This window comes from Caloenas nicobarica, chromosome 1 (genome assembly GCF_036013445.1).
Source record: "Caloenas nicobarica isolate bCalNic1 chromosome 1, bCalNic1.hap1, whole genome shotgun sequence".
Lineage (NCBI taxonomy): Eukaryota > Metazoa > Chordata > Aves > Columbiformes > Columbidae > Caloenas > Caloenas nicobarica.
This window is the reverse complement of record NC_088245.1, coordinates 71,471,805-71,496,524: the sequence shown is the minus strand read 5'-3', so window position 1 is coordinate 71,496,524 and position 24,720 is coordinate 71,471,805. Positions and strand designations below refer to the sequence as shown.

The 24,720-nt window shown below is 38.3% G+C and overlaps 1 protein-coding gene across 1 annotated transcript in view; it reads left to right on the top strand.

Moving 5' to 3' along the window:
* The window catches only part of ANO2 (anoctamin 2), a 185,121-nt gene that overhangs the window by 58,228 nt on the left and 102,173 nt on the right, over positions 1 to 24,720 (top strand). The window contains exons 11-13 of the mRNA XM_065640876.1: positions 10,723 to 10,857; positions 13,447 to 13,607; positions 17,730 to 17,812. Coding sequence (XP_065496948.1) covers positions 10,723 to 10,857; positions 13,447 to 13,607; positions 17,730 to 17,812 — 379 coding nt within the window. The remainder of the gene's footprint in view (positions 1 to 10,722; positions 10,858 to 13,446; positions 13,608 to 17,729; positions 17,813 to 24,720) is intronic.

The window sequence follows — 24,720 nt, the reverse complement described above, 5'->3', positions numbered from 1 at the left end:
GCATTTGGGTGGTTACGGTTCTGCTTATCTCTCTTGTAAAACTGTTCTTGACATCTTAATCTCAGTAGAAAGTTCTGGCTATGGCATGCTGGGGTGAAAGGAGGTCCTTTTCTGATTCCTTTAGCGCTGACAAGGAGTTAAGACCAATCCTTGTCATTTGGTTTAAAGGTATACCCTAATATTAAGATGATCGGTATGAGGGTCCCAGCTGTCTCTGTACAAAAGTTACATTAGAACAGACCATAGTTTTGTCCGATCCAGTAACCTGTTTCCAACAGTGGACAAAACAAAGATAGCAAGAGAAGAGATTAAGAACTGGGCTCCATGTAACAATTATGCCCAGAAAATACCCACATGAAGGTTTCCAGCATGAGAAATCTCTGAACTTCCACAGTCAGTAAAAAGAACAGAAAAACGAACATTTTAATGCAATATTTGAGCAGGTGATTACTGCTGTTGTACATTACTGTCTTGATGAAATAGTTACACTTGAAGTGGTCAAAGATTACAGAATCACAGAATGGTTGAGGTTGGTGGGGACCTGTGGATGTCATCTGGTCCAAAACGCTGCTCAAACAGGGCCATGCAGAACCAGTTTCCTAGGACTATGACTAGATAATTTTTTAATATTTCTAAGGAGCGTGATTCTGCAGTCTCCTTGGGCAACCTATTTCAGTGCTGTGACCCTCACAGTAACGAAGTGTTTCCTGATGTTCAGATGAACCTCCTGTGCTTCAGTTTGTGCCCATTGCCTGCTATTCTGTCACTGGGAACCACTGAAAAGAGACTGACTCCATCCTCTTTGCACCTTCCCTTCAGGTATTTGCATAAGATCACCCTTAAGCCTTCTCCAGGCAAAACAGTCTCGGCTGTCTCAGCTTTTCCTCATATGTGAGGTGCTCCAGTCCCTTAATCACCCTTGTGGCTCTTCATTGGACTTTCTCCAGTATGTCCATGTCTCTCTTGTAATGAGAATCTCAGTACTGGATGCAGTACTCCCACTGTGGCCTCACCATTGCTGAGCAGAGGGGAAGTATCATCTCCCTTGACAGGACTGGACCCAATATTGACCCCTGGGGTACACCGCTAGTCATTGGCTTCCAACTAGACTTCGTTCCACTGACCACCACCCTCTGGGCCCAGCCATTCAGCCAGTTTTCTATACACTTCATTGTCTGCTCATCAAGCCCGTACATCAACAGCTACTCTATGAGGATCTTATGGGAAACAGTGTCAAAGGCCTTGCTGAGTCCAAGTAGACAATATTTATTTCTCTCCCATCATCTAACAGGTCAGTCACTTCATCATAGAAGTTTATGAAGTTGATCAAGCATGACTTCCCCTTGGTGAAGCTGTGCTGACTACTCCTGATGCTATTCTCATTTTTAATGTGCCTGAAAATGGTTTCCAGGCTTAGCTGCTCCATCACCTTCCCTGGGACTGAGGTGAGGCAGATCAGCCTGTAGTTCCCTGGGTCCTCTTTCTTGTCCTTCTTGAAGATGGGGGTGACATTTGCTTTCCTCCAGTCTTTGGGGACTTCTTCCAGTTGCCATCATCAATGTAAGGTTATTGAGAGTGGTTTTGCAATGACGTCTACCCGCTCCCTCAGCAGTCATGGATGCATCCCATTAGGGCCTATGGACTTATGTGTGTCCAGTTTGCTTCAGTATTCCCTAACCTGATCCTCTTTCACCAAGACTGTATTTTCCTTTCTTCAACCTTTCCCCCTGACGTGGGATTACTGAAGGCCTGAAAGACAATTATCCAGAAACTCTTGCATGCATTTAACTTACAGGATGCATCTGAATGTGTTTTGTTTGCCTTTGCATTTATCACAGTCTCAGAAGTACTGACGACTAGCAGTTTAAATTTTAGTTAAACAAGAAAGTTCTGCAACTCTCTTATTGTCTCAAAATGCCAAGAGGCAAGCCTTGCTATCTCAAGGTGTACAGTAATATTGTGACTAAAAAAAAGAATTTATTACCCTTGTCTTTTATTGGAAGATATACATCTGTTTATTAGCCACTAGATGGTGTCTATCTGACAACAGTAATACAGTGCAAGTACTTAAAAGTACTTACTTACTAAAGCAAATACAGTAAATGAATTCAGACTCAGTAGTAAAGCTTTGCTATGTTAATTTGAAAAGCCAGAAAGTTTTCATGAAATATTAGTTTTTATAAATCAAAGATATGTATGAAAAGAAGTTAGTATTTGAGTTTCAAACTCCGTTAACCTAGATGATGAAAATCATGCAAATTATCTTGTGAAAACTGAAGATTAGAAAGTGATAAAGTATCAGTGACCTCACATTTGTTCAAGGTAAAAACTTTGGCAAATACTTTCTTTGCAAGTAAAGAAAAGCCAGAAACCCAAGTCATAATAGGTGTTAAAAAATAGGATGAAAGAGTCAAGGTAACTTCCCTTCCAGTCTAAAATAAAAGCTGAATCACTGTATCATATTAAATAGGTTACTCTTTATTTTTAGGAGCTTTTAGAGTGTATTATGAGAGTAAATCTTATATGTATAACTGAATGAATTTTTTTTTTCTTATCTAGAGCATCACTTGGTGTGCTGAGGTGTTTATGAAGTGAAACTGTAGTCCTTTCCTTATAGGAACCTCTATTGACTTACACTGGTATTGACTCAGCCTCAGGTAGCCAGGCCACCTGCTGTGTATTTTTAATTTGCTAGGTTTGGAGGGTTGCTGACATGTTTGAGTGCTAAAGTATGCTAAAGAATAAAGTAGAGAAAGCTAAAGAGATACTGAGTGTACATAGGTTGTCTTCTGGATGAGTTCTTAGAAGTGACAGGACAAACACTGCATTACTACTCTTACGGAAAATGTCTCTTTTCAGTAGGATATTCTGCTGCTACTGCATTTTCAGAGACACATAGAACTTTTGTAGGCAAAGAACATGACAGGTAAATCCAGACATCAACAGAATAATGTAATCAGGCACTTCATACTTTTAAACACTGTATGAGGTTAAGGACTGTGATTACTGCACCTAAAGTGTTATGTAGGAGTACATTATTGTTTTTGCATTCCTGCAAATTATGTTCTTTTTGTGTCTAGCTCTCTGATAAAAGGTGTCTTTAACCATGGGGATCTGGAAATTTACAAAGGCCACACAAAAATCCCAAAATGCTCTGTAGAAGCACTGAAGCTTCGTATTCTCCCATAACAGAGGGGAGAATGCAGACACAGTGCTTCTGACTACCAGCATCCTGTTGCTTGCTTATACAGTTGGTAGGTAGTCAATCTTAATTGCTGTCTCAGCCCCATTACATCTACTTATTATACTTCTATTATTTTTTGTATTACAGTCAGCAAAAAAAGGCTTTTTTTCATCTTATAATCCATCACCACAAATCTTGGAATGGAAACATTAAGATTTGTGAATCTATGAAGCTCAGTGAGTAGCTTGTCCTGGTTTTATTTCTTTACTGGGTAAGGTTTGATCTTTTGATATTTTAAATTGCAGTTAATACACAAATTCTGTGGTTTTTATTATAGATACTTTTCCAAGGTTTTTGAATAAATTAAAATTTGAGAACATAATATTACTTTCTTCTGCACAGATCACCTTCTCCCTAAACAGTACCCTGTTACTGTGTTGGGTAGTACTTATTTGTTAAGAACCAAGAGACTAGGGGAAAACATACTTCTACATCTAAGTGGATTTCAAAATTACTGTTCTCTGAGGAGTTGCAATATTTTGACAGATTTTTTTTTTTGTCCTATAATAGATGGCAAATAATATTTCACAGTGCCTTGTGAGAAAAAATATCTGTGGCTGGTATAATCTGTAATTTAAGGAGGTTTGGCTCCAGACTTCAGGTACCATTGGAGGAGACAGCAAACACTTGTTAACTAATGTTTTCAAACAAGAACTTTAACTATAAGGGCTTGATTAAAGGGGTCTTGTGGCATCTTGTTTTGTTCTACTTTGAGGCAAAAAGGGTTGGATTCATAGTTTCTTTGTTGATCTTCGGTGAATGCTCTCAGACAGAAGCACTGCAGATGACTCAATCCATCACTTGCTAGAGAAAACTGGCAGAGTATGAAGCCTTGTATAGAAATCAATAGACAGGCTGTGACTCTGAACTTGTTTCCAGGTCTTACCAATCTGGTCCCAAGTGTTCTAAAGTGAATGAGGGACATTCGCAGATGTGGCCACAAACATGAAGGATAGAGCTAGCTTTTAGCATTTAGGGTTTGATTTAGTGTTCTTGCATTGGCTTATCAACTATTTTCACAAACACCCTCATAATTACTCTCTACTGGAAAGTCTTGATCTTTTTCTCCAGTTTAGGGAAAACCATGCACTCTTACCTTGGACAGAGGCTCCTTTCTTTGTTTTCTGTAGGGAGAACCAGTTGGCCTTTCTAATGGACTTTTTCTTTCTTGCCTCAGACTTAGCTGCATTGTAATTTAGCTGAGATACTGTAGTTGTTTTTCTTCTCCTCTTAATATTTTACTAAAAAAAGTTTTTAAGTCTCTTGGCAAGTTGTTCCAAGGGGCTTGTCTTCTGCCAGGAGCCTTTCTTGGCTTCCATATTGCTCCATTTGGTGCACTCTCGCATATCTAGATTTAGTACTGATATGTTTCTTCTTGGGACTGTCTGGACAGAACATGTGTGTGTATGATGTCAGGCACAAACATGGTAGAAATCTCTAGGATCTTTAGATGCACAGCAGCCTCACTGCTGCTGCTGAGCTGTAATTCCACCCAGGTGTCCCAGATGGTTGTAATAAATGCTTGAATCCTGCCCTGGGAAAATTTTCAAGTGGAGAAAAAATGACAAATACAGAAAAGTTTGGACACAGGCAGCTGTACCTGGAGTGAAATGGTAGGGTATAAAGAGATGTTATGTCCTGCTCCTGATTCTGTTGTAGTAACTGGGGTTTTTTCTATACTTAAGCAGTCTTAAAAGTAGCTCTGGTAGAAGAGGTGGTCTGACATGAATCTATACTTTTAGAGGACTGTTTGTCCTTTCTCCTGACAGTAGAAATACCAGAATTTTGTCCACAATCTGTGTGAATAGGTTTATTTTGAAGGCATAAGTAATACATATGACTTATTTGACCACTTGCACAGAGGAAAGCCTGCCCAACAAATAGCTGTAAATCAGTTTAGTTTTGCATAGAAACTATTGCGTAGAAACTATTCCACCACCATAGGCGTGTTGGAATGAATTGTGGCAAATGCGAAATAACAGCTGGCCTAGAATGGTGTATGGAAATGAAAAAACTGAAGAGTTTGGAACAGATTTTCCAGTTAGGTGACTCAGTGTCCACAGTGTCTTTTCCTTGCTTTTTAAACTTTGTTCCTGAACAATTCCAGCGTTCTTTCCAGTGTGTGTCACACACCACATGGTTTACTCACATTCCAGGTATCCCACACTTATTTTTGCAGTCAAAAACTAAGGGTTTGTGGGTTTTTTTGTTGTTTTTGGTTTTTTTGGGGGGTTTGTTGTTGTTGTTTTTTCCTTTGCTCTTTCTCCCCCCTTCTCAAATCTTAGTCTATTTATAAATTTCACAACTTGGCATGAAAGCACTGCGACCAACGTGCAAGTAGAGAGTTTAATTATTAGTTATTCTTTTTGATGTTGGTTTGGCAGTCAGACAGACAGAAGTGCATTGCAGATGTCTGATTCAAGTGTTATATGGGTGAAGCAGAGGGAATTGAGTAAACATTTTTACTGCAGCCTTTCCAGCACTTATTCTAACTCTGCCATGAGAGGGAATGTGCTTTCTACAGGTGACTTTTGATGTTTTGTGGGGTTTTTTAAAGCTGTTTCTTATAATGTTCTTGTTCTTGGGAATTTATAAAAAAACATGATTTCGTTCAGCTTCTGAAGAAGTTATGGATGATTTGGCCAAATCTTTCCTTAGAGACATGATTCTTACTGAAGAGAACTTAGTGCTTGGTAGGTGGCCATTTAATCAGCATTCAAAAAGTCTTCCAAAAAGAAAGGCACAAAATTCCACCTAGGCTTTAACAACACACAGAACAAAATGCTTGGCTGCTGCTTTTGAAAGGAGTGGTGCATACTCATTATCAAAGCCATTTGCCCCTTGCTTTGGATGAGAACTGCTGCTTTTGTTGCATATGTGTATATAAAAGGCCATTTCTCTACATTAGAATATAACTAATGTGGAAATAAAGCTCGTGCAATGGAGAGGGCCTACTTTTTTTGTGACACTTTGTAGCGGGTCATCCACAAGCACACTTTGGAAAGGATTAGTCCTCAGCTTTGTCTGGATGTGAGTAAACATCCTGTAAACAGGATGTGAGTTAGCTACCAACAGAGGGCAAAACTCTCGCCTCGATTCACTGTTTCCATGCCAGCATAAATAACGAGCAATTCCTTGAGTATAATAAAGACAGGTTTTATCGCAATGTAAATGAGAGAAGATGCCAAGATCTTGGTGTAAATATACAAAAAAATGTCAAAATTCCTTTTCTTGATATATATCTTACTCCACCCTTGAGGAACATATTATTTACCTCTTCATTCACTACAATAATTCTATTTTTTTTTCCTTTTAGCATGAAAATATAGAGGGGCTAGTAAGTCCACATTTGAGAAAATTTATCCTGCTTTCAAAGTCAAATAGCATTGTAATTTACTAGCATGAAACTGTTGACTTGAGTAGGGGTGGAATGCCTTCAAACATTGTAAAACCATGTCCAGTGTGCCTTTCTTAAGAAATTTGTAGAGAGGTGCTAGAAAGAAATACACCTCATGATATTCTTAAGGTCTGAGCCAAAAATCATTGAATCCAGTTGTGGCTGCAATAGATGTTGTCACAGGTGTTTGTAGAGGCTTGACTCCTGGGCAAAGGGAGAACAGGTCTTGGGACATGTCAAAAAAGGAAGAAGCATGTCCACATCCTGTGTTCTGCTAGCTTGATAAACTTATATTTAAATTTGTCATCATGCTTCCAAGCACTGTCATTGCTTCTCCTTAGATTATTTCACTTTCTGACACATTGGTGGACTGAGCTTGGGCACAGCAGTCCTAATTATTTTTCTTTTCAAAACAGTTAAGTTACAGAACATTGTGCAGTTTTCTTCTTGGCAACTGCTTTTTTCAATACTGCCAGGACATTTCTGAGCTCTTCTCACTTTGTCTTGGCAGGGATGCAAATAGCAACCCTTTGCTTTATAAGTTACAGATCACAGTTGTCACTAGAAGGCTAGAGGCTTCTAAAGGAAGCTTCAACTTCATCGACCCTGGTCAGCTGGTCTTGAATGCTTCTGGGATTTGAACACTGTGCTAATTTGCAGTCCTTTGTCAAAACAATAAACAGTTTAGAACAGCCCAGTTTATGGTCTGTTTTCATGTCTGCTTTGACCTCTTTAGAGCAATGTGCTATGCATGTTGCACAACTCTACAAATAAGGAAGGAGTGAGAAGACAGGTATCAGGATAATTCCATTCTCCTCCTTCTTGTTCCATGTTTCTAGGATGTGAAGTTTGCCTTACTGTCAAATGCAAGGTGTGTCACTTCCCAGTCAGAAGGAAACCTGAGAGCAAATTGAGTCTCCCTGTGTCCTGTGCTGCTCCAATGCCATGTTGACCCACACATGATGCTTGAAGAAAAGCTATAGGCCATCTGATTATTTCCATATTTTAACCAAGTATTTCCTCCCTCAACTCATATTAAAAAAAATAATCAAAAAACAACAAATGTGAAGAAAAAGAAAACTGCATACTAAAAATGACCTCCAAAATTACCTGGCATGTTCCAGGTTACATGCTAATCCTACAGTATTTGGATTATATGTACGACATGAATATTTAAGATTATCATTTTATAAATTATTCTATACCATAGTTCCTTATACAGGGTGTTTCAAAAAGAGGGACCCAATGTGAAGTCACTATATTTTTGAAATTAGACCCATCTTTTTGAAACACCCTATATCCTCTGTAAACGTGATAATCTTTCGTCCCAAGGTGCTTAAAAACTATGCTGTGGTGTGAATGTAGAGTTACTAATCTGATATATGTTGTTTAAAGACTGGTTACTGTAAATAGTATTCCCATTCTGACTTCTGCAAGTTGTCTTTCTGAAATGAAAGAGAATTACACAGCTAATTAAGTTATTGCCATTTGAGTCACTCTGTCATGATTTCACCTGTGTTGTTTGATACTTCACACAGTCTGTTACTTATGATGGCCTTGCAAATGTCAGGTGTAGGGGCTGTACTCCTTTCTCAGAAGAATTATGAAATTTTCCACCCTTTTGTGCTGATTCTCCAGGTTATGACATCATCTTATGCTGAAGATAATGTTGTCTGTGTATCGCTTTGAAGTGCTTTTGATCTGTTTTCCGTTTCATTATTGCATATGCCCTTCCTAAAGGATGAGGTTGGTTAAACATAATCAAATATAGGTACTCACGTAAGGCAACACTGAAATGGGCACAACAGCATCGACTGCCTTCCTATGTGAGAGCCTAGGAATGTGAAGTTAGCTGTAGCTGTCATAGTGTAAGAACAAGAGCAGGAACTGTAATAATAAGAAGAAAGCCCACTGTTTCTATACTTACTGCTTTAATCTGAGCCAAAAACTTGACTGTGCAGGCTTAGCTTGTCTCATGGCCGTCTGCCTTGCTTGCACTGCTGCCCCCATCTCTCCTGTGGCAGGAGCAGCCTGGCCCTGAGACCTGCTTTCAGGAGTAGAAAAATTCAGTTTTGCTTATACTGCTGAAAACACTTGAGCTCAGTTCTAAAGATATGGAGGCTTGTCATTATATCTGTCAGAATAGAACTATGTGTGTTAAAAGAAATCCTGAGCCTCCAAAAATCTCATTTAACCATTTTCATTGGGAATAATGTAAATCTCGGGTGCTAAGCTTAGGTAAAAATTTCCTAGTGTGAGTGAGTTCAGAATCAATCTCAAAGTGGGATTCTGCTCAGTCTTTACAGAAGCAAGTCTTGTCTTTCTTTTATTAGGCATGTTATCTTGAGATTGTTTTTGTTCTTTCTACCACCACAGCATGAATGTATGTCTAATTCAAATGCGATGTCATGCCCTGAGTGCTCTCCGTATAGCTGCTTTCCATCCAACATTCCTCCATCTTGTTCTCTGGCTTATGAAATGTTTCTAACCATGTTGCACTGTATCTAAATTTAGTCTTATTTTAATGATGGTGAGTTCTTGAGCTCCCTGAAGCTCTCAGTGTTTTGCAATATTTGTAATCACTCCTAACAGTATGTTGGAATGGCCAGTGAGTTTCATCTTACAGTGTGATTCATGAAGATGTTGGGCTGAAGCACTAGCGCATATTTATCAACATCTACAATTAACTGTTCCTCAGAGCAGAAACTGTTTGTTTGTTTGTTTTCAAACTAGCTGTCTAGAGACTGTTAACTGTAAAAAAAAAAAGAATATTATTTCTGAAAAGCCAGTGCTAAGTGTACAAGTAAACCTTCCTGGTTTAACAGAAATTCAAGATTACTTGTCTTTTAAGATACCAGAGAACACCATCAGTATGTTCCCATAGGTGTAATTTCCATGACTTTCACCAGTTGAAACCGGGAGGACTACAGAGGCAAGGAATAATGGTTTATCTAAATACTCTTTTGAAGAGCTAAATACTTTCCAATGTTTTCTGCTAAATATTTGATTGAAATTCTGCTACTCTTGATGGAAGTGAGGAATATTTCACTGACTTCATTTAGGAGACACAAAAGCTGCAGTCTTCCCTGAGCAGATACTAAGTCCTACACATGGGTTTGGGCTATCCCAAGCACAAATACAGACTCGACAGAGAATGGATTAAGAGCAGTCTTTAGTGGAAGACTTGGGGATGTTGGTTGGTGAGAAGCTAGACATGACCTGACAATGTGGCTTGCAGCCCAGGAAGTCAACTGTATCCTGGGGTGCATAGAAAGAAGTGTGACTAGCAGGTCAAGAGAGGCGATTCTCCCCCTCTACTCCACTCTCATGAGACTCCACCTGGAGTACTACATTCAGCTTTGGGGCCCCCAGCATAAGAAGGATATGGACATGTTGGAGCGAGTCTAGAGGAGGGCCATGATGATGATCAGAGGGCTGGAGCACCTCTTCTATGGAAGACAGGCTGAGAGAGTCGGGCTTGTTCAGCCTGGAGAAGAGGAGGCTCCAGGGAGACCTTATAGCAGCCTTTCTGTACCTAAAGGAAGCCTACAAGAAAGCTGGAGAGGGACTTTTACAGGGGTGTGTAGTGATAGGACAAGGGATAATGGCTTTAAACTGAAAGAGAGTGGATTTAGATTAGATATAAGGAAGAAATTCTTAACTATGAGAGTGATGAGACACTGGAACATGTTGCTCAGAGAAGTTGTGGATGCCCCATCCCTGGAAGTGTTCAAGGTCAGGTTGGATGGGGCTTTGAGCAATATGGTCTAGTGGAAGGTGTCCCTGCCCATGGCAGGGAGGTTAGAACTAGATGCTCTTTAAGGTCCTGTCCAACCCAAATCATTCTATGATTCTACATACTATAATGATACAGGACTGTCATAACTTCTCAGAAAGCAGAACTCCTAACTGCCCAAATCACCCCCTTCAGTTGGTGATTCTGACTTCAAGAAACTCAGGGTTTTCATCCATGTCTTTGACAATTAGTATTTTAATATTGGGGGATTGTAAGAATCTGTAAAACACATTTGAAAATTAAAGCCTTGACACATATATATATTTTTTTATTATTATTTTTCAGAAAGTATTTTGGAGAAAAGATAGGACTTTATTTTGCATGGCTGGGTTTATATACAGAATTCCTCATTCCATCTTCAGTAGTTGGAATTATTGTATTTCTTTATGGATGTATAACCATTGAGAGTGACATCCCCAGGTAAGCTTCTCTATGATCAATAATTTGTTACTTGAAAATTGTAATACTGTGCTTTTTGTTTGTAATCCTTAGTGAGAAGAATTACTTTTAACATATCTGAAGAGCAGTGATGTATCATTAACAACCCTGTGAACATTAGAAATATACATGCATTGAGTAGACAAGACATTTGAATGGCATGTATTTATTTGACTGTTCAGTATTGCAGCAACTGAAAGAGAAATGTTGAGTGAGTCTACTGCATTATTGTAAATTCTTTTTTATGACATCCATTTGCTTTTTATGAATGCACATATGGCCATGCTTACCCAGAAAGACATCATGCAGAACTCACTAAAGTTAATGTAAATACACTGTCCAGTACTCTTAGATTACTTCGTTCTTCCTAGTAAAACCAAGCTATTTGCACAAGATGAACAATAGTTAGCAGAGTTAGCAATTTGATATCGGCAGTATTCTCCTTCTTGACAATTACAGAAAAATGTAGAGTTTTGTGCTGTGTGTCCTGAAGGTGTTAAACTAAACAAAAACTGCCAAATTGATGCAGTGATGTTAATGTCTGCTTCCCAGAGGAATAAAAAGAAAAAAACAAAAAAGACACTTCCTCTGTGTTATCTGTGTCTGACTTCTGGTGGAGATGGGATACTGGATTACTCATACTGCTGGTCAGACTTATTGTGGCAGTTCCTGCATTCTCTCAAATGAACTAGCAACTTTTAAAGCAGATCACTGGAGTAGGACATAATTATTGATAGGTAAATGATGAATAACAACACATCAGAGTCAGAGTTTGTTTTCTTAGCTTGATCTGAATGAATCTTCATAGGCTGTGCTTGTCTGTGGGAAAGCTTGGGCTAACACTTAAGTGAGATTTATGGCTAAGATGTATCTGCAGCACCCTCTACTGCCTTTTGAAATAGAAGAGAGCACTACTTTTAATAGTATGATAGCTAGAAACAGCTGTGTGCCTTTCAAATGACATAATATGAAACATATTGATACTACAGTTTGAATCATTCTTTTTTTCATTTGAAGCCATAGAAAAAAATGCTATTTAATAATGGTCAATATAGGAACAATGATGATCACAATATGCCAGCTTTCAATGAAGCAATGTTGCAAGTCCTGGCAAGGACAGTTGGGCTTTGCACTACTCAGTTCACCCGAGTAAGAATGTGCAGGTATGAACGTCTTTCTCATGCAAACCTTATGAAAAAACAAACAAACAAACAAACAAAAACTGAAAGCATACTCAGCAGTGTCAAGTAGGGTTTGGCTTGTTAAAAAGATAGTAATAATAATTTTTTAAAGATTCTTAGAAACTGAGTAAGTACATAGCAAAAAAGACTAAGAAATCAAATAACAACTTTAAAGATTTTAAAATCTGTAATAAAGACTCTTATTTCATATTTTCCAGAGGACAGATGAGCCTATGCTGTAAACTGAGCAAAAGAAATACAACTTAATATCTGATCAGGCAGAAGTGGAAGCTTTCTAGTTTTTATAAGAGTTACTGCTGGGGGGGAAGGAGGCTTTTTCCCTATTTTTTTTAATTATATTTTTGAAAATTAGGTTAGAATTCTGTACTAGAAAAACAAGGAGCTGTGGTGGCCAAGAATACCACATCCATTTTTATGACCATTCAAACATGAGAACCCCGAGATGTAAAGGTATCTGATTTCCCAAAATCACTGTGCATGCAGTATCTAAACACTCTTAAAACATGCTAGTATGGGTGCCTAAAATAACTGATCTCACTTGAATAACTTAGCCAAAATCTTATAGAAGGTGGTGATACAGATGAAAATTTGTGTTAAAGTTCTATACTGGGAAAACAACCATTGTTTTTACAAATAACTCACAAATAAAATGCAGGGTGGAGGCAAATCTCAAAATAAATGTTGTGAAATAAAATGTCCTTGCTAAGAAAAAGACTCTTGGTAGTATTTTCAATTCAGTTCACATATGTCAGTTTATAGCAAAACCTGGTGTATTTTGCAAATGATGTTGCAGATTTACTCTATCTGTGACCAGACCAACCAACATGCCTGGGTGCTGGTTCTGGCTTTTATGCAGCTTTTATGGCTAGTCCAAACACACAAAGTAGCGTGGTATTTGACATGGATTTTTGTGCCATCATATTAAAAATATGTGTTTTGTCAAGGGCACAGAATTTTCTTTACAACCATTTTGGAATTCTTTTTAATGAATTTAAATCTGATCTGTATCAAATCATGTAACTGAATGTAGAGATCGCAAATTGCACTTTGACTGTGTTTTAATTATTTTCTTTTAGTGTGCTTAACCTCAATCTTCAGTGATGCAACCTTCACTAATTCACTAATACAGTGTAGTGATTAGATTGGTAGCTGTGTTGCATTGTTCGTCTGTTGGTAAGATGCCTATGAGTATTTTAATATTCCAGCGCAGGGAAATGTGCCTTGAAGAGACACATACCTTCTGTTCTCTGAAACTTCAAGCTCCGTATGGTGCAAATACCTTGTAATAGTTATGAGGTGCTACTTAATATCACTAGCATATATCCCCCTTTTTTGAGTAGTAATAATCTTGTGCACTTGTCATTCATAGTAAAGAAATGTGTGATCAACGCAATGCCTTCACCATGTGCCCCCTGTGTGACAAGTTCTGTGACTACTGGAACCTCAGCTCTGCATGTGCCACCGCTCGAGCTAGCCACTTGTTTGACAACCCCGCCACAGTCTTCTTCTCCATCTTCATGGCTCTCTGGGGTGAGTATTGCTTTGCATGTTAGCAGTGTCATTTGATCTTTGGGCTGCTGACAGAAATGAAAGCTGTAATGCACAGTAGTACAATGTAGTAGCCTTACATATAGAAAAGTGCTATTAGATTGAATGGGAACATATGGCTTTATGAAGCTGGCAAGCCTCAGAGGGCCAGTGAGGGGCTGCCTGTGCTGAGACTGAAGAAAGCAATATTACAAGGCTTTCTGCTGTCAGCAACAAGCTTTGGAATAAATGGAGAGGAGTTGGGTAGTTCAGGGAAGAAAAATGTGTCCTTTCTCCCTCTACTGCTTTAAGTTTTGCTATGTTTTTCCTCCTTTTTGGTCCACATGGCAGGTCCCTTTAACACCTTCTATATTTGGGCAGAAATGTATTTGTGGAATGGTGTAGTGCAGGCACCTAAAAGGGTTTAATTTAAGCACAGAGTGCACTTCCATGTGGGACAACCTAGTCATGTAATTTTATCAAAACTTTAAGGGATTCCAAGAACAATGGGACTATTATTGTTTTAATTATCATATGATCTAAAGTATTCCACTTAAACAAGCTTGGGTTACTTTAATGACGAATATACCCTGTCTCACCGAGGATACCAAAACACTTCATAAAGACTAATGAATGCATTGTATTATTATTGTTTCTGGCCTCACCTCTGCCCTGAAAAGTGTGTATTCTATGCTTCTATGTATTATTTCCCTCATTCACTCTAGGTCTTGTTTATTGTGAAAGTTAAAGGTGTTGTTGCTACTGTAGAATGATTTTTTATTTCCCTATTCACTGTTCACAAAATGAAATTTTCATTCTATACCTCTACTCTGCACTAGTGAGACCCTACCTGGAGCACTGCATCCAGATCTGGAGCCCTCACCACAGGAAAGACATGGACCTGATGGAGACAGTCCAGGGGAGGGCCACAAAAATGGTCAGAGGGCTGGAACACCTCTTCTGTGAGAGGCTGAGAAAGTTGACATTGTTCAGCCTGGAGAAGAGAAGGCTCCAGAGAGACCTTCTTGCAGCATTTCAGTGCTTAAAATGGGCTTATAAGAAAGATGAGGACAGACTTCTTAGCAGTGCCTGTTGCAATAAGAGAAGGGCTAATGGTTTTAAACTAAAAAAAGAGAAATTTGGGCTAGACATGGGGAGGAAATTTTTTACAATGAGGATGGTAAAATACTGGCACAGGTTGCCCAGAGAGGTGGTAGATGCTCCATCCCTGGACCCATTCAAGGCCAGGCTGGACGGGGCTCTAAGCAACCTGATCTAGTTGAAGATGTCCCTGCTCATGGCAGGGGGGTTGGACTAGATGAACTTTGAAGGTCACTTCCAACCTGAAGTATTCTATGATTCTGTGATTTTTAGTATGAAATTGAGCAAATTTTTTTTTGTACTATAGCCATCCCTCAGCAAATAGTGTGTTATACTTCGCAACCCTATTCAAATGCCACAGCTTGTTTTAGAAATGACTGTAGCTTGGTGTTGAGTATGGATAGCTAGGATTTTTGAAGAACTTACAAACAGAACAGATCATGGAAGTAAGAAGTTTATGTTTAGCAGCTCCTGGAAACCCTTCAACAGAAGTTAGAGAGTATGTAAGCACTACGACAGAGAGAAATGGCAAAAGATGATGAATTTATAGACTCTCACAATGACATTTTCCTATTTCAGATTGCTGCCAACGACAGGGTAGATTGACAGATAAGGTGTCACAGTTTACCTTCTGCCATGAAGCATTCAATATGCTGCCTTGTCCAAGTTTCAGTGTAGCTTTTTGGACAGCATGTATATGAATGACAATTTGTTTACTCTTTCATAGATAAATAGTATTTTCCTGATAGAGAATCTGTACTGTAAACTTGCATGCGTGCAAATGCAGCCTCATCCAAAATAAATATATTTTAGTACCAGCAGTGCAATGTGCAAAGCAAAATGTTGATATATCCTTGTACTAAGTTAAATTAGTAGAATTTGTAAAGGAACAGAAAGCAACAAAAAAATCAAAAAAAATGACAAAAAATGGCACTTAAAAATAACAAAAGCCTGTCTGAGCTGTAGCCCACCTCCAAAAAATGTTTCCCATGGATTGGGAAAGTCTGTTCTTGGGACCATGATAACTGAGCTTGTTGGTGCAGAAAAATATAGCAGACATAAACAAAGAACAGCAAAGTGAAATAAAGTATTCTTTAGTAACTCTGCCCAACTTGCCTGTTAAGTATTAGATTGCATCAAATATTGTTGCCCCACTACTAAGAAACTGTACTGGTTATATCTAGAGCTCATTCTGCTGACTGACAGATCTTATTCACACATCTAGTCAGCTTGACTCACAGTATGTTGGCTAAATGTTGCCTGAGTGCTTTTTCACATGACATAGTATAGTGATGTGGAAACTGGCATGTCTCGTAACTTACAATTGTATAGTTAAAAGAGTAAAGTACGGTAATAAGAGCTGACTTCATTTCATGATGGGCACATGAAGTCTTTCATCTTGCTTGACTTCTCCCATTCTGTAAAAGGCAGGTGACTTACTATATGGTTAATATCTTGAAAAGAATCATTCTTTTACTAATTGATCTTGATGCCTCATAAAGTATCTTCATGATTACAGTAATGCTGTTTGCAAATGACCATATTCACAAAACACAGAGTAATGCCTGGCTAATCATGCTTAATGTCACTGGTCATGTGGGATGTTGAATTTCAGCTGTCGGATGTGTTTATTAGAAGGACAATTGAAAATAATGAGACCAATTTTCTGCTAGTGACAATCAGCAACCTTGCTGATTTTAGAACAGCTACTTCATCTAGCCAAATAAGTTCTTACAGAGCTAAATGTGGAACTGACTTTTTGAATAACAGGAAAAAAAGTAGAATGAGTAACAGCACCCTATAAAATAACCAAATGTTTCTGTATGTAGGATATCTTAAAACCTTTGTGTTTTCAAAACATGCTAAATGTAGTTTTTATATGTCCTCTTCTCTGTAGAGAAGGAGTAGGAGATAGCAACTTAATGGCTTAATGTCTGGATTTACTTTCAGTGTACTGCCAGTCTGGTGTTTAAATTATATTTATTTCTTACATTATGGGAGGATACCGGTGTAGAAAATATTTGCAGCTTACTGTTGGTATAGATTCTGTCTTGTAAAAGCAGTTTATTCCAATAGTACTCTAACTTTTGCCAGTGCTATCTTACAGCTCACACCAACTGTAGATGCAGTCAAGAAAAGCTAGATCTAATTCTACACTGTTATCTGTCTTCTGGAGCTATCTAAAACATGTTCAAAGTGGTAAAAATACTGCCATGATCTAACAATGTTTTCACAATCCCCTTTTCAACAACTGAAAAAGTGAATTGAAGCATAAGAAAACGGAAAGTAGTGCCCTCAGTTGTTTACAGCTATAGATTTCAATACTATTTTAGTATTGATACAGTCATCTGAAAATAGATGTCCACAAGTCAAGAGTAAGAAGTACTATTTCTAATAAATCCATAAGTCCATAAATCATGAGCAGCTAGGCAAAGGACTATCTAGAGGAAACAGCAATTATGAGAGAAGGTCAAGAGACCATAAATATGAGACAGCAGTACAACAACTTCATCTTAATGAAAAAGGAAAAGCAGGAGACTCAGCTACTGGCTAGTCCTTTAGGACAAAATCACTGTATCTATGCAGGACAAAAACATTCAACAGCAAAATCTGGTTGGCAAGTTAGAGTGTTACAGATTAATATTTAGACCTAGATTTTGTTTCATTATATGCTTTGTATTTGTTAATTATACAATGACTCATAGTAAATCAAGAGACATGATGTTCTTGGAGTGGATATCAGCAGATATGGGTTCAGTTCCAATCTCTGAAAAGAGTTTACCAGTGCCGTTGGGCAATCCATGTTCTATTTTTCTGTATTTTATTTGTAAAGAAATAGTAATTATTGTTTCCGTGCTTTGCTTGTGTTCTTTCTTTAAAATTGGTCCTGGGGTTGTTTCTTAGTGCTTATTTATAAAGGACCTAGCATAATGGGATTCAAATATATGTTGGGGCTTATAAGTAACACCAACATTCATCATAGTGCATTGGATTTATAATTTTTTTTTTTTTTTTTTTTTAAAGCTACAATGTTCCTTGAACAATGGAAGCGTTTGCAGATGAGACTGAGTTACTTCTGGGATCTAACTGGACTGGAAGAAGAAGAAGTAAGTTTCTTGTCCCTGTTTTAATTTACTGTGTAAATTATTCTATATCTAATGATATGCATTGACATTTAGATTTCTCATGAGTGTTCTTCAGACCAATGCAGTTCATAGCTCTGGTTTTTAAATTACTATAACTGATACAGTTTTGAGTACCAATGTATCATTAAAGAAATCATCACCTACATCTTACTGGTCAGCTCTTTAATTTTAATCATTAATGTTGAAAAGGATTATAAGATAACAGCAGATAATTCTTTGCTGAGGATGGCCATATACCTATGTACAGAGTGTAATAACAGAATGATACAGAATAAATACTTTGTCATATACATGCTACTTAACTATGTTTAAAAAAACTTTGTTGTGATGATGATTGAAGCATGTCAGTATAACATAAATAATATTTGCATTCAGGGCTGTGCTGCATCTGTGATGCCTTAAGTACAACAACCTGAGCTATAGACACCCACTGACAGAACTGTTGCAAGCACCAGATGGAGCTGGTTTCTTAAGAACGATTTTAAAGTGCTTTGCAACCAGCACATGGGGTTTCTACCTGTACCCGAGTTCACCAAAAACTGAGGCATACTTGTTTATTAATATTTACAAAGTCCCTAAATTTGGTTTTAGATTTTTTCTTAGGCATTGTTTCACGTCATGGCCTATGATCTATTTAAATTACTGACTTTGACCAGAGGATTAATTTCTAACTCAGACTAAAGGAAGTGTTGTTACTAGCCCTAAATATCATACTAAGAACAGGTAGATTTTGGAGCTTCCATTACATATCTCCTAGCAATAAATGCTGACGTGGCTCTAGAATAGGGTCATATTCAGTAATTAAGAATTGCATGATGTATATGGTCATAATGTTATACCACTTTTGTCTGTTTCTCACATAAGAATCATTGGATAAAATGATAAAATAGCCCTGAGAACAGACCGCAGACTCCAGTATTATTCTTCTTCTATCACTATCCCAAAATGCAGCCTTTAGCGATGTCTTTAGTGTAAGGGAGACTGCTGGAGTATTCCTTCATTGATGACTTGAATACAGCCTCCCTTATTTTACCTCTGATTTCTCAGCTTTTCCACTGCTCTCTATCCAGTTAAGAAGTGGATGATACTCACAATACAACCCAGTACTTGCACTTTATAAGTTGTGACACAAGCCAAGTACATCAGCACATTAGAAATTACTGCTTGGCTTGTGTGGAACATCATACTGCTACCTGGGAGAACAGCAACTTTGTACTAACTACAGCACAGACTGAGAGCGTAGAGAGCAAACTCTTGCCTCTGCAGCACATTTGATGGATGCACCAGATTTTACGGAATTTCAAGTTCATCACTAGCAGTACAAAATCCTAAGGTTTAGCTCATTATCTGCAAAATGCTGTGAAGGAATCTGTAGATTTGTGAGGTTCTGTGATGAAGAGCTCTGAAGTGGTAAAAGTTTGTGGACAGGAACTGTGGGATCAGAAACAATACTTTGTTTATGACAAGTGAAGGAGTGCCAGACACATCTCAGCACAAGTTGAAGAATTAGGAACATGGGATCATAAAAATAAGGCTGGGATAGACCTTGAGGGGCCATCCCTTGTGCATGGTAGGATCAACTCTACTCAAATCACTTTGAAAAGATGTTTATCTAATTTGTTTTTAAATAAATCCAGCAGTGGAGATTTCATTTCCTCCCTAGGCAATCTATTCTAATACTTATCTACCCTTACTGCTAATAAGCTTTTCCTAGTGTCTAACTTAAATCTCCTTGCTAAATACTAATTTTTTTTCTTGTTTTTCTTTTCAAAGATAAAGAGATTACCTCTTTCCTCTTTTTAGCAAAATTCAACATAATATCGTATCTCTCTGTCACCTTTTTTTTTTTAAAGATGAACTAACTTTTGCTCTTTCAGTCTTTGTTCTTAATTCATTTTCTAGATGTCTGTTTATTCTTGTTCCCTTCTGGACATTTTCTAGTTGATCCATCTCTTTCTTGAAGAATAATACTCAAAATGGACATGTCTTTTGACCTGACATCTTAGGCAAAAAGCCATACACCATATCATCGTCAGCTCTTGGTGCTTCAGCAAAAATGCAAAAGTTAGAACAGGCTGTGTTCACCTTTTATCCATTTGAATCATAAAGATGAGGATAAATCTGTCTGTAAGACAGATACTGGCAAACTGTTTCAGAGGTGATCAAGGTGATCAATTATGTTGGGAAATGGAAAATTGTGTCTGCTAAGGTTAGGCCAGAAGGAACTAGCAGTGGAATGCACAAGATCGCTTAACAGAGGAAGAAGGAAAGGGTGAGAAGGTTTAACAGTTTTTAGGCTCGATGGAGTTATTTATTTTATCAATTTCTTTAGAAAGGGAAGTTATGGAACCCAAACAGGGAAGAAAACAACCATAAAAGTTGAAGAGCCGAGAAGTACATTGTGAGAATTGTATTGAATAAGTGTCCTCTGTGTGATTTCTGTGGACCCTTGACTAGAAAATTTTCAGTAAAATTACTCTTTGAACACACTAAGCCAAATATTTTGCTTCATAAGAGTCACACGAGAGATTAATTTAGTCCATTTATTTGTAAATATCTTGGCAATGGCAGTCTGAGAAAGCAGACTCTCTAACGCTTGCATGCATATTTGCAGCTGGCAGCTGTACAGACTTAGAGGATTTGTTTGTACATTTGAAATTTGCAAAAATATTAGGTAGCATTGGATACTAGACTGTAAAATAGATAACTGTGTTGAAAAGCAATTGAGCAACTGATAACTAAATAGGAAGGTGAAAGAAAAGAAACAAACACAGACTAGAAACATGAAAACAAAGTCTTAGGAATACCGTGAATAAGTACTCAAGGTGCCACAGATGTGTATTTGAGTAACCTAATCAAACAGGTTGTACATTTGTTTGTTTTTCAATTTGTGTGACAAAGGATATAACCATCAATAAAGCAGGGGTAGAGGAGGAAGAATCCCTACCCTCTTCTATTTGTGAAAGAGCTGGTGAAGAAATACTGAGGGACTCTAATTACTGATGTAGGGAGTAGAAACTATTTGACTCCAATGAATCTTCAGAAATTGTATTTCTAGGAGTCAGGATGTTCCTGCTTTAAGTTTTCTGTGTGGAAAAGTTTTTACCTTCTTTTACTAACAGTCTTGTGTAAACTGAAATGGAAATGTAATTATAGAAGAAGAAATCTTAGAATTTGGATCTGAAATCAGAAGAATAAATGGACAGAAAGTCCACACTGACTGAAATACCAATGATTTGAGGTCTTTTTATTGTTTAAATAGTCATGCTGTTATACTGTTTCAGTACAATAAGGAGGAACTTAGGTTTCTGTCTCCATTAGAAACATGTCTAGTAAGTTACAATTTGAAGTTCAAATCCTGTGCTCTGTAAAATGTTTGCAAACTTTGTTTGCAAACTCTTAATTCCCAAAGTCTTGTTCCTCCTTTTGCTATTTCATGACTTAAAACAAAACAAACAAAAAACAAACAAACCCTATGGCAGTTGCACATCCTCCTGAGATCGGGAGCCTTCAATAGGGCAGTTGATGGCTCTTTAGCACCCTTTGTGCCTCATTGTGCCTGACCCAATGTGCACATCTAGGGTGGCACCGAGGTGCTGACAGTTACATCCTCTCCTGCCCCGGGGCAGGGTGACTTCACCTCCAACCAGCTGGGGGGCAGGAGAGGTGGGACCCTCGGTCAATTGACAGTGTCCCAAACAAAGGAGGTGCCCAGAGAAGCTGAAAAGCTTCTGGACTATGTTGTAATGCCCACAACCAGATCTGACCAGGCTATAAAATGGGATCCCTGCCGAAGACCCCCTTTGAGTGGTCTTCTCAGAGCAGCGGGTCTGTGAACTGGTGCCCTCTCTTTAGACTGAGACATCATCTAAGGAAACTTCCTGGGACTGAGAGGACCTCACCTCCTCCTGTGGTAAATGATTATTTACTGGATATATCCTTGAATGAGTCCTTGCCCAACCCAGGCAAGTGTGAGTCCTTGTCTAACCCAAGTGTGAGTCCTCGCCTAACCCAGGCAAGTGATTATTTCTTGTGGGTACCCTGGAGTGAGCAGCCTCTGGTTTTTGTTTCTTGTGAGTGTATGAGTGCACGTTGTAGATCCCCATTATTCTTATGTTGTCATTCCCCAATAATTTCCTCAACTGATATCCGAACCTGTATTTTATATTGTCGGAGTGTTAAATAATTGTATAAACCCTGTTTGTAGTCGGTTTATTGGCTACACTTTTCCGGCTAGAATAAAGTCTGTTTTGGAACTTTTTGTCAGCCTGAAATTGACTTCTGGGGTACCTTCATGACAAACCCTTAGTGGAAGACTATGGCTAATTGCTGAGTTAAGCGGAAGTAATAAGGAAAGTAAATTGGGTAAGATGGAATTAAATAACAAGCAGACTTGGTGACATTGTGTTTTCAGGTTTATCCCATTCTCTCTTAATTCAGTCATGGTTTAACTCTGTCTACTGTATTTTCAAAATTTTATGTGATATAATTAGTTGGATACTTTCAGCTTGTCTTCCCCTTTGCAAATTATAGGACTCCATTGGTGACATTAAGTGTGTTTATAGGTTTATCCCATTCTCGATTCAGTCATGGTTTAACTCTGTCTACTATATTTTCAAAGTTTTTTGTGGTCTAATTAATTGGATACTTTCAGCTTGTACTCCACTTTGCAAATTATAGTACTCCTTTACTTAAGTTCTAATAGTGTCTACTGAAAGAGGTGGTATAAGACATTTTTGTTTGCTTAAAAACTGGAGGAGTGAAAAACAGACACTAATACAATAACTGTACATTCACAGCTTAGTCATCTTGGGAAAAAATGGCCAGTAATGCTACAAGGGAAATGGGTAGCTACAATATTTTATGTTGTCTCAAATCTCTCCTTTCATCCTCACTACTCCTCAGGTTTCTTGTGCCAATGAGATCTTCGTTTTGGGTCATTTTCCCCAGATGCATGATCTCACATTTTTCTATGCCTATTCTGATTTTCGTGTTGAGCCCATGTTTCCAAATATTTTTGATCTCTTTGTATTTTTTTTTACTACATTTTCTTGGGTTTCATCACTCATTCCAGTGAATCTTCTGTCACTTTCATTAAATTCCTGTTCACAGTAATTATTTAATGGTCCTAAGGTAGCCCCAATCTTCTGAACAGATCCTTTCAACATTAGATTTATGTGTTATGTTTAGGAGGATAAAAGCTTTATTAGCATAGTTAGGGAAGGAATGTTGAAAAATGGATGTTATCTCTCAAGCCTTAGGGGAAAATATTTAGTACCAGCTGTTGCTCTGTTAAAAAATTACACATGGTGGCACACTTTAAACATGTTTTAATTGGTAAAGTGTAAGAACCAAAGCAGATGATAATTCCTTTGCTTGCTGAGGACTTGGTAAAGATAAATGATTGCATTTTTTTTCATTCCAAGACTGTTGATCCAGGTATGTGCCACAGTATGCTGAGGCTCTAGTTACTTTTCCTCTTTTGCTTCTACCATACATATCAACATGATTTTGTTTCCGTGTTTGTTTCTGTTTTTTTATTTCATTTTCTATTATAATGACCTCATGTGTCCTTTCTAGGACTGAATTGTCCACAAGCTGCAAAGATATTTTGTTCCTCATAGGTAGCTTTGATTGCTCTGGATGTTATGATGGGTTTCTCAAAGGTTGGGTCACCTGGGGTGACATTCTTTCCCCTGAATTCAGAGAGAAGGATCACATCTTCACATTCTCCGGTGTAAGTGCAGATGAGGGAAGTTACTTGGAGTGTGAAGCTATGGAGGAGGAGCTGGAATAAGCTCTTCCAGCCTGTACAGCACAGTTCTCAACTGCAGTTGTTGTTCCGCGGGGCATGGTCATGGAATGGGTGATGGAAAACGGGAGCTACTGTTAGAGGAAATGAGTAACAGAAAGTCCTGCTTTCTAATAGTTCTCTGCCCTGATCGACCACATCTTGTATCCTTACCCAGCACTGCCACTCTAAGAACAGGGATCGTCCCTAGGTCTTTCCTTCTTCTCTCCTCCTTCATAGTGACTCAGGAGATGCAAGTGGATAAGCAGGGCTTGCCAGTTATGTGCTTCTTGCAGAACAGGCAAGATACGGAGTGAGGTTAGGGGATCTTGTAGTACAAGGGAGTGTACCTTCTGAGGGAGATGGGTATGAGAAGGCAGAGAGGGACCATCTCCTCTCCAATAGTCTCACAGATCCTATCTGCTCCTTTCAGGTCCTCAAAGTCATAGTACTGCCTCTTGCAGCTCTCTCATTCAAAGGTATCTTAGAAACCATGTGTTTTTCTCACTCCATTTTTCCTCCTCTTTGTCCTCCTCTGCTGCACCTAACAAGAGCAGTTTTCCTGTGCACCGAAGATGTCTTGGGCTGACTCAGTGTTAGGTAAATTAGGCATGCTGACAGCCTCCAATATTAACCTACCATTGGTGGTAACAAGGAGATCAGACTTTAGTCCCAGTTCAGGCAGTTGCTCCAGCAACCTCAGCACCACATCACTATGCATTCTCTTGTGTGGAGAAAGAACTTTGTTTTTAAAGAAATGAGCTTTTCCTTTTAAGTTTAAAATGCATTTTACGTTTACTTGCGTGTATGAATGGAGGCTGCCGTTTTCCTTACCCCAACTGCATATGTAAATAATGTGGAAATGTGTTAAGAAATTTTTATTTTAATGAACTAGAATAAAGCAGTATAAATGTCATTTATTATTCTGTAAAGTCATTTATTGTTAGGTCATTGTTATTCTGTGATTTTTCCCAGGAAGTGTCATTGACACAAGAAGATTATTCAAGACTAAAATAAGATGGAAGCAGAAGTATCTCTTCTCTCAATCTGCATGAAATACTAAGCCCAATGGCAGTTA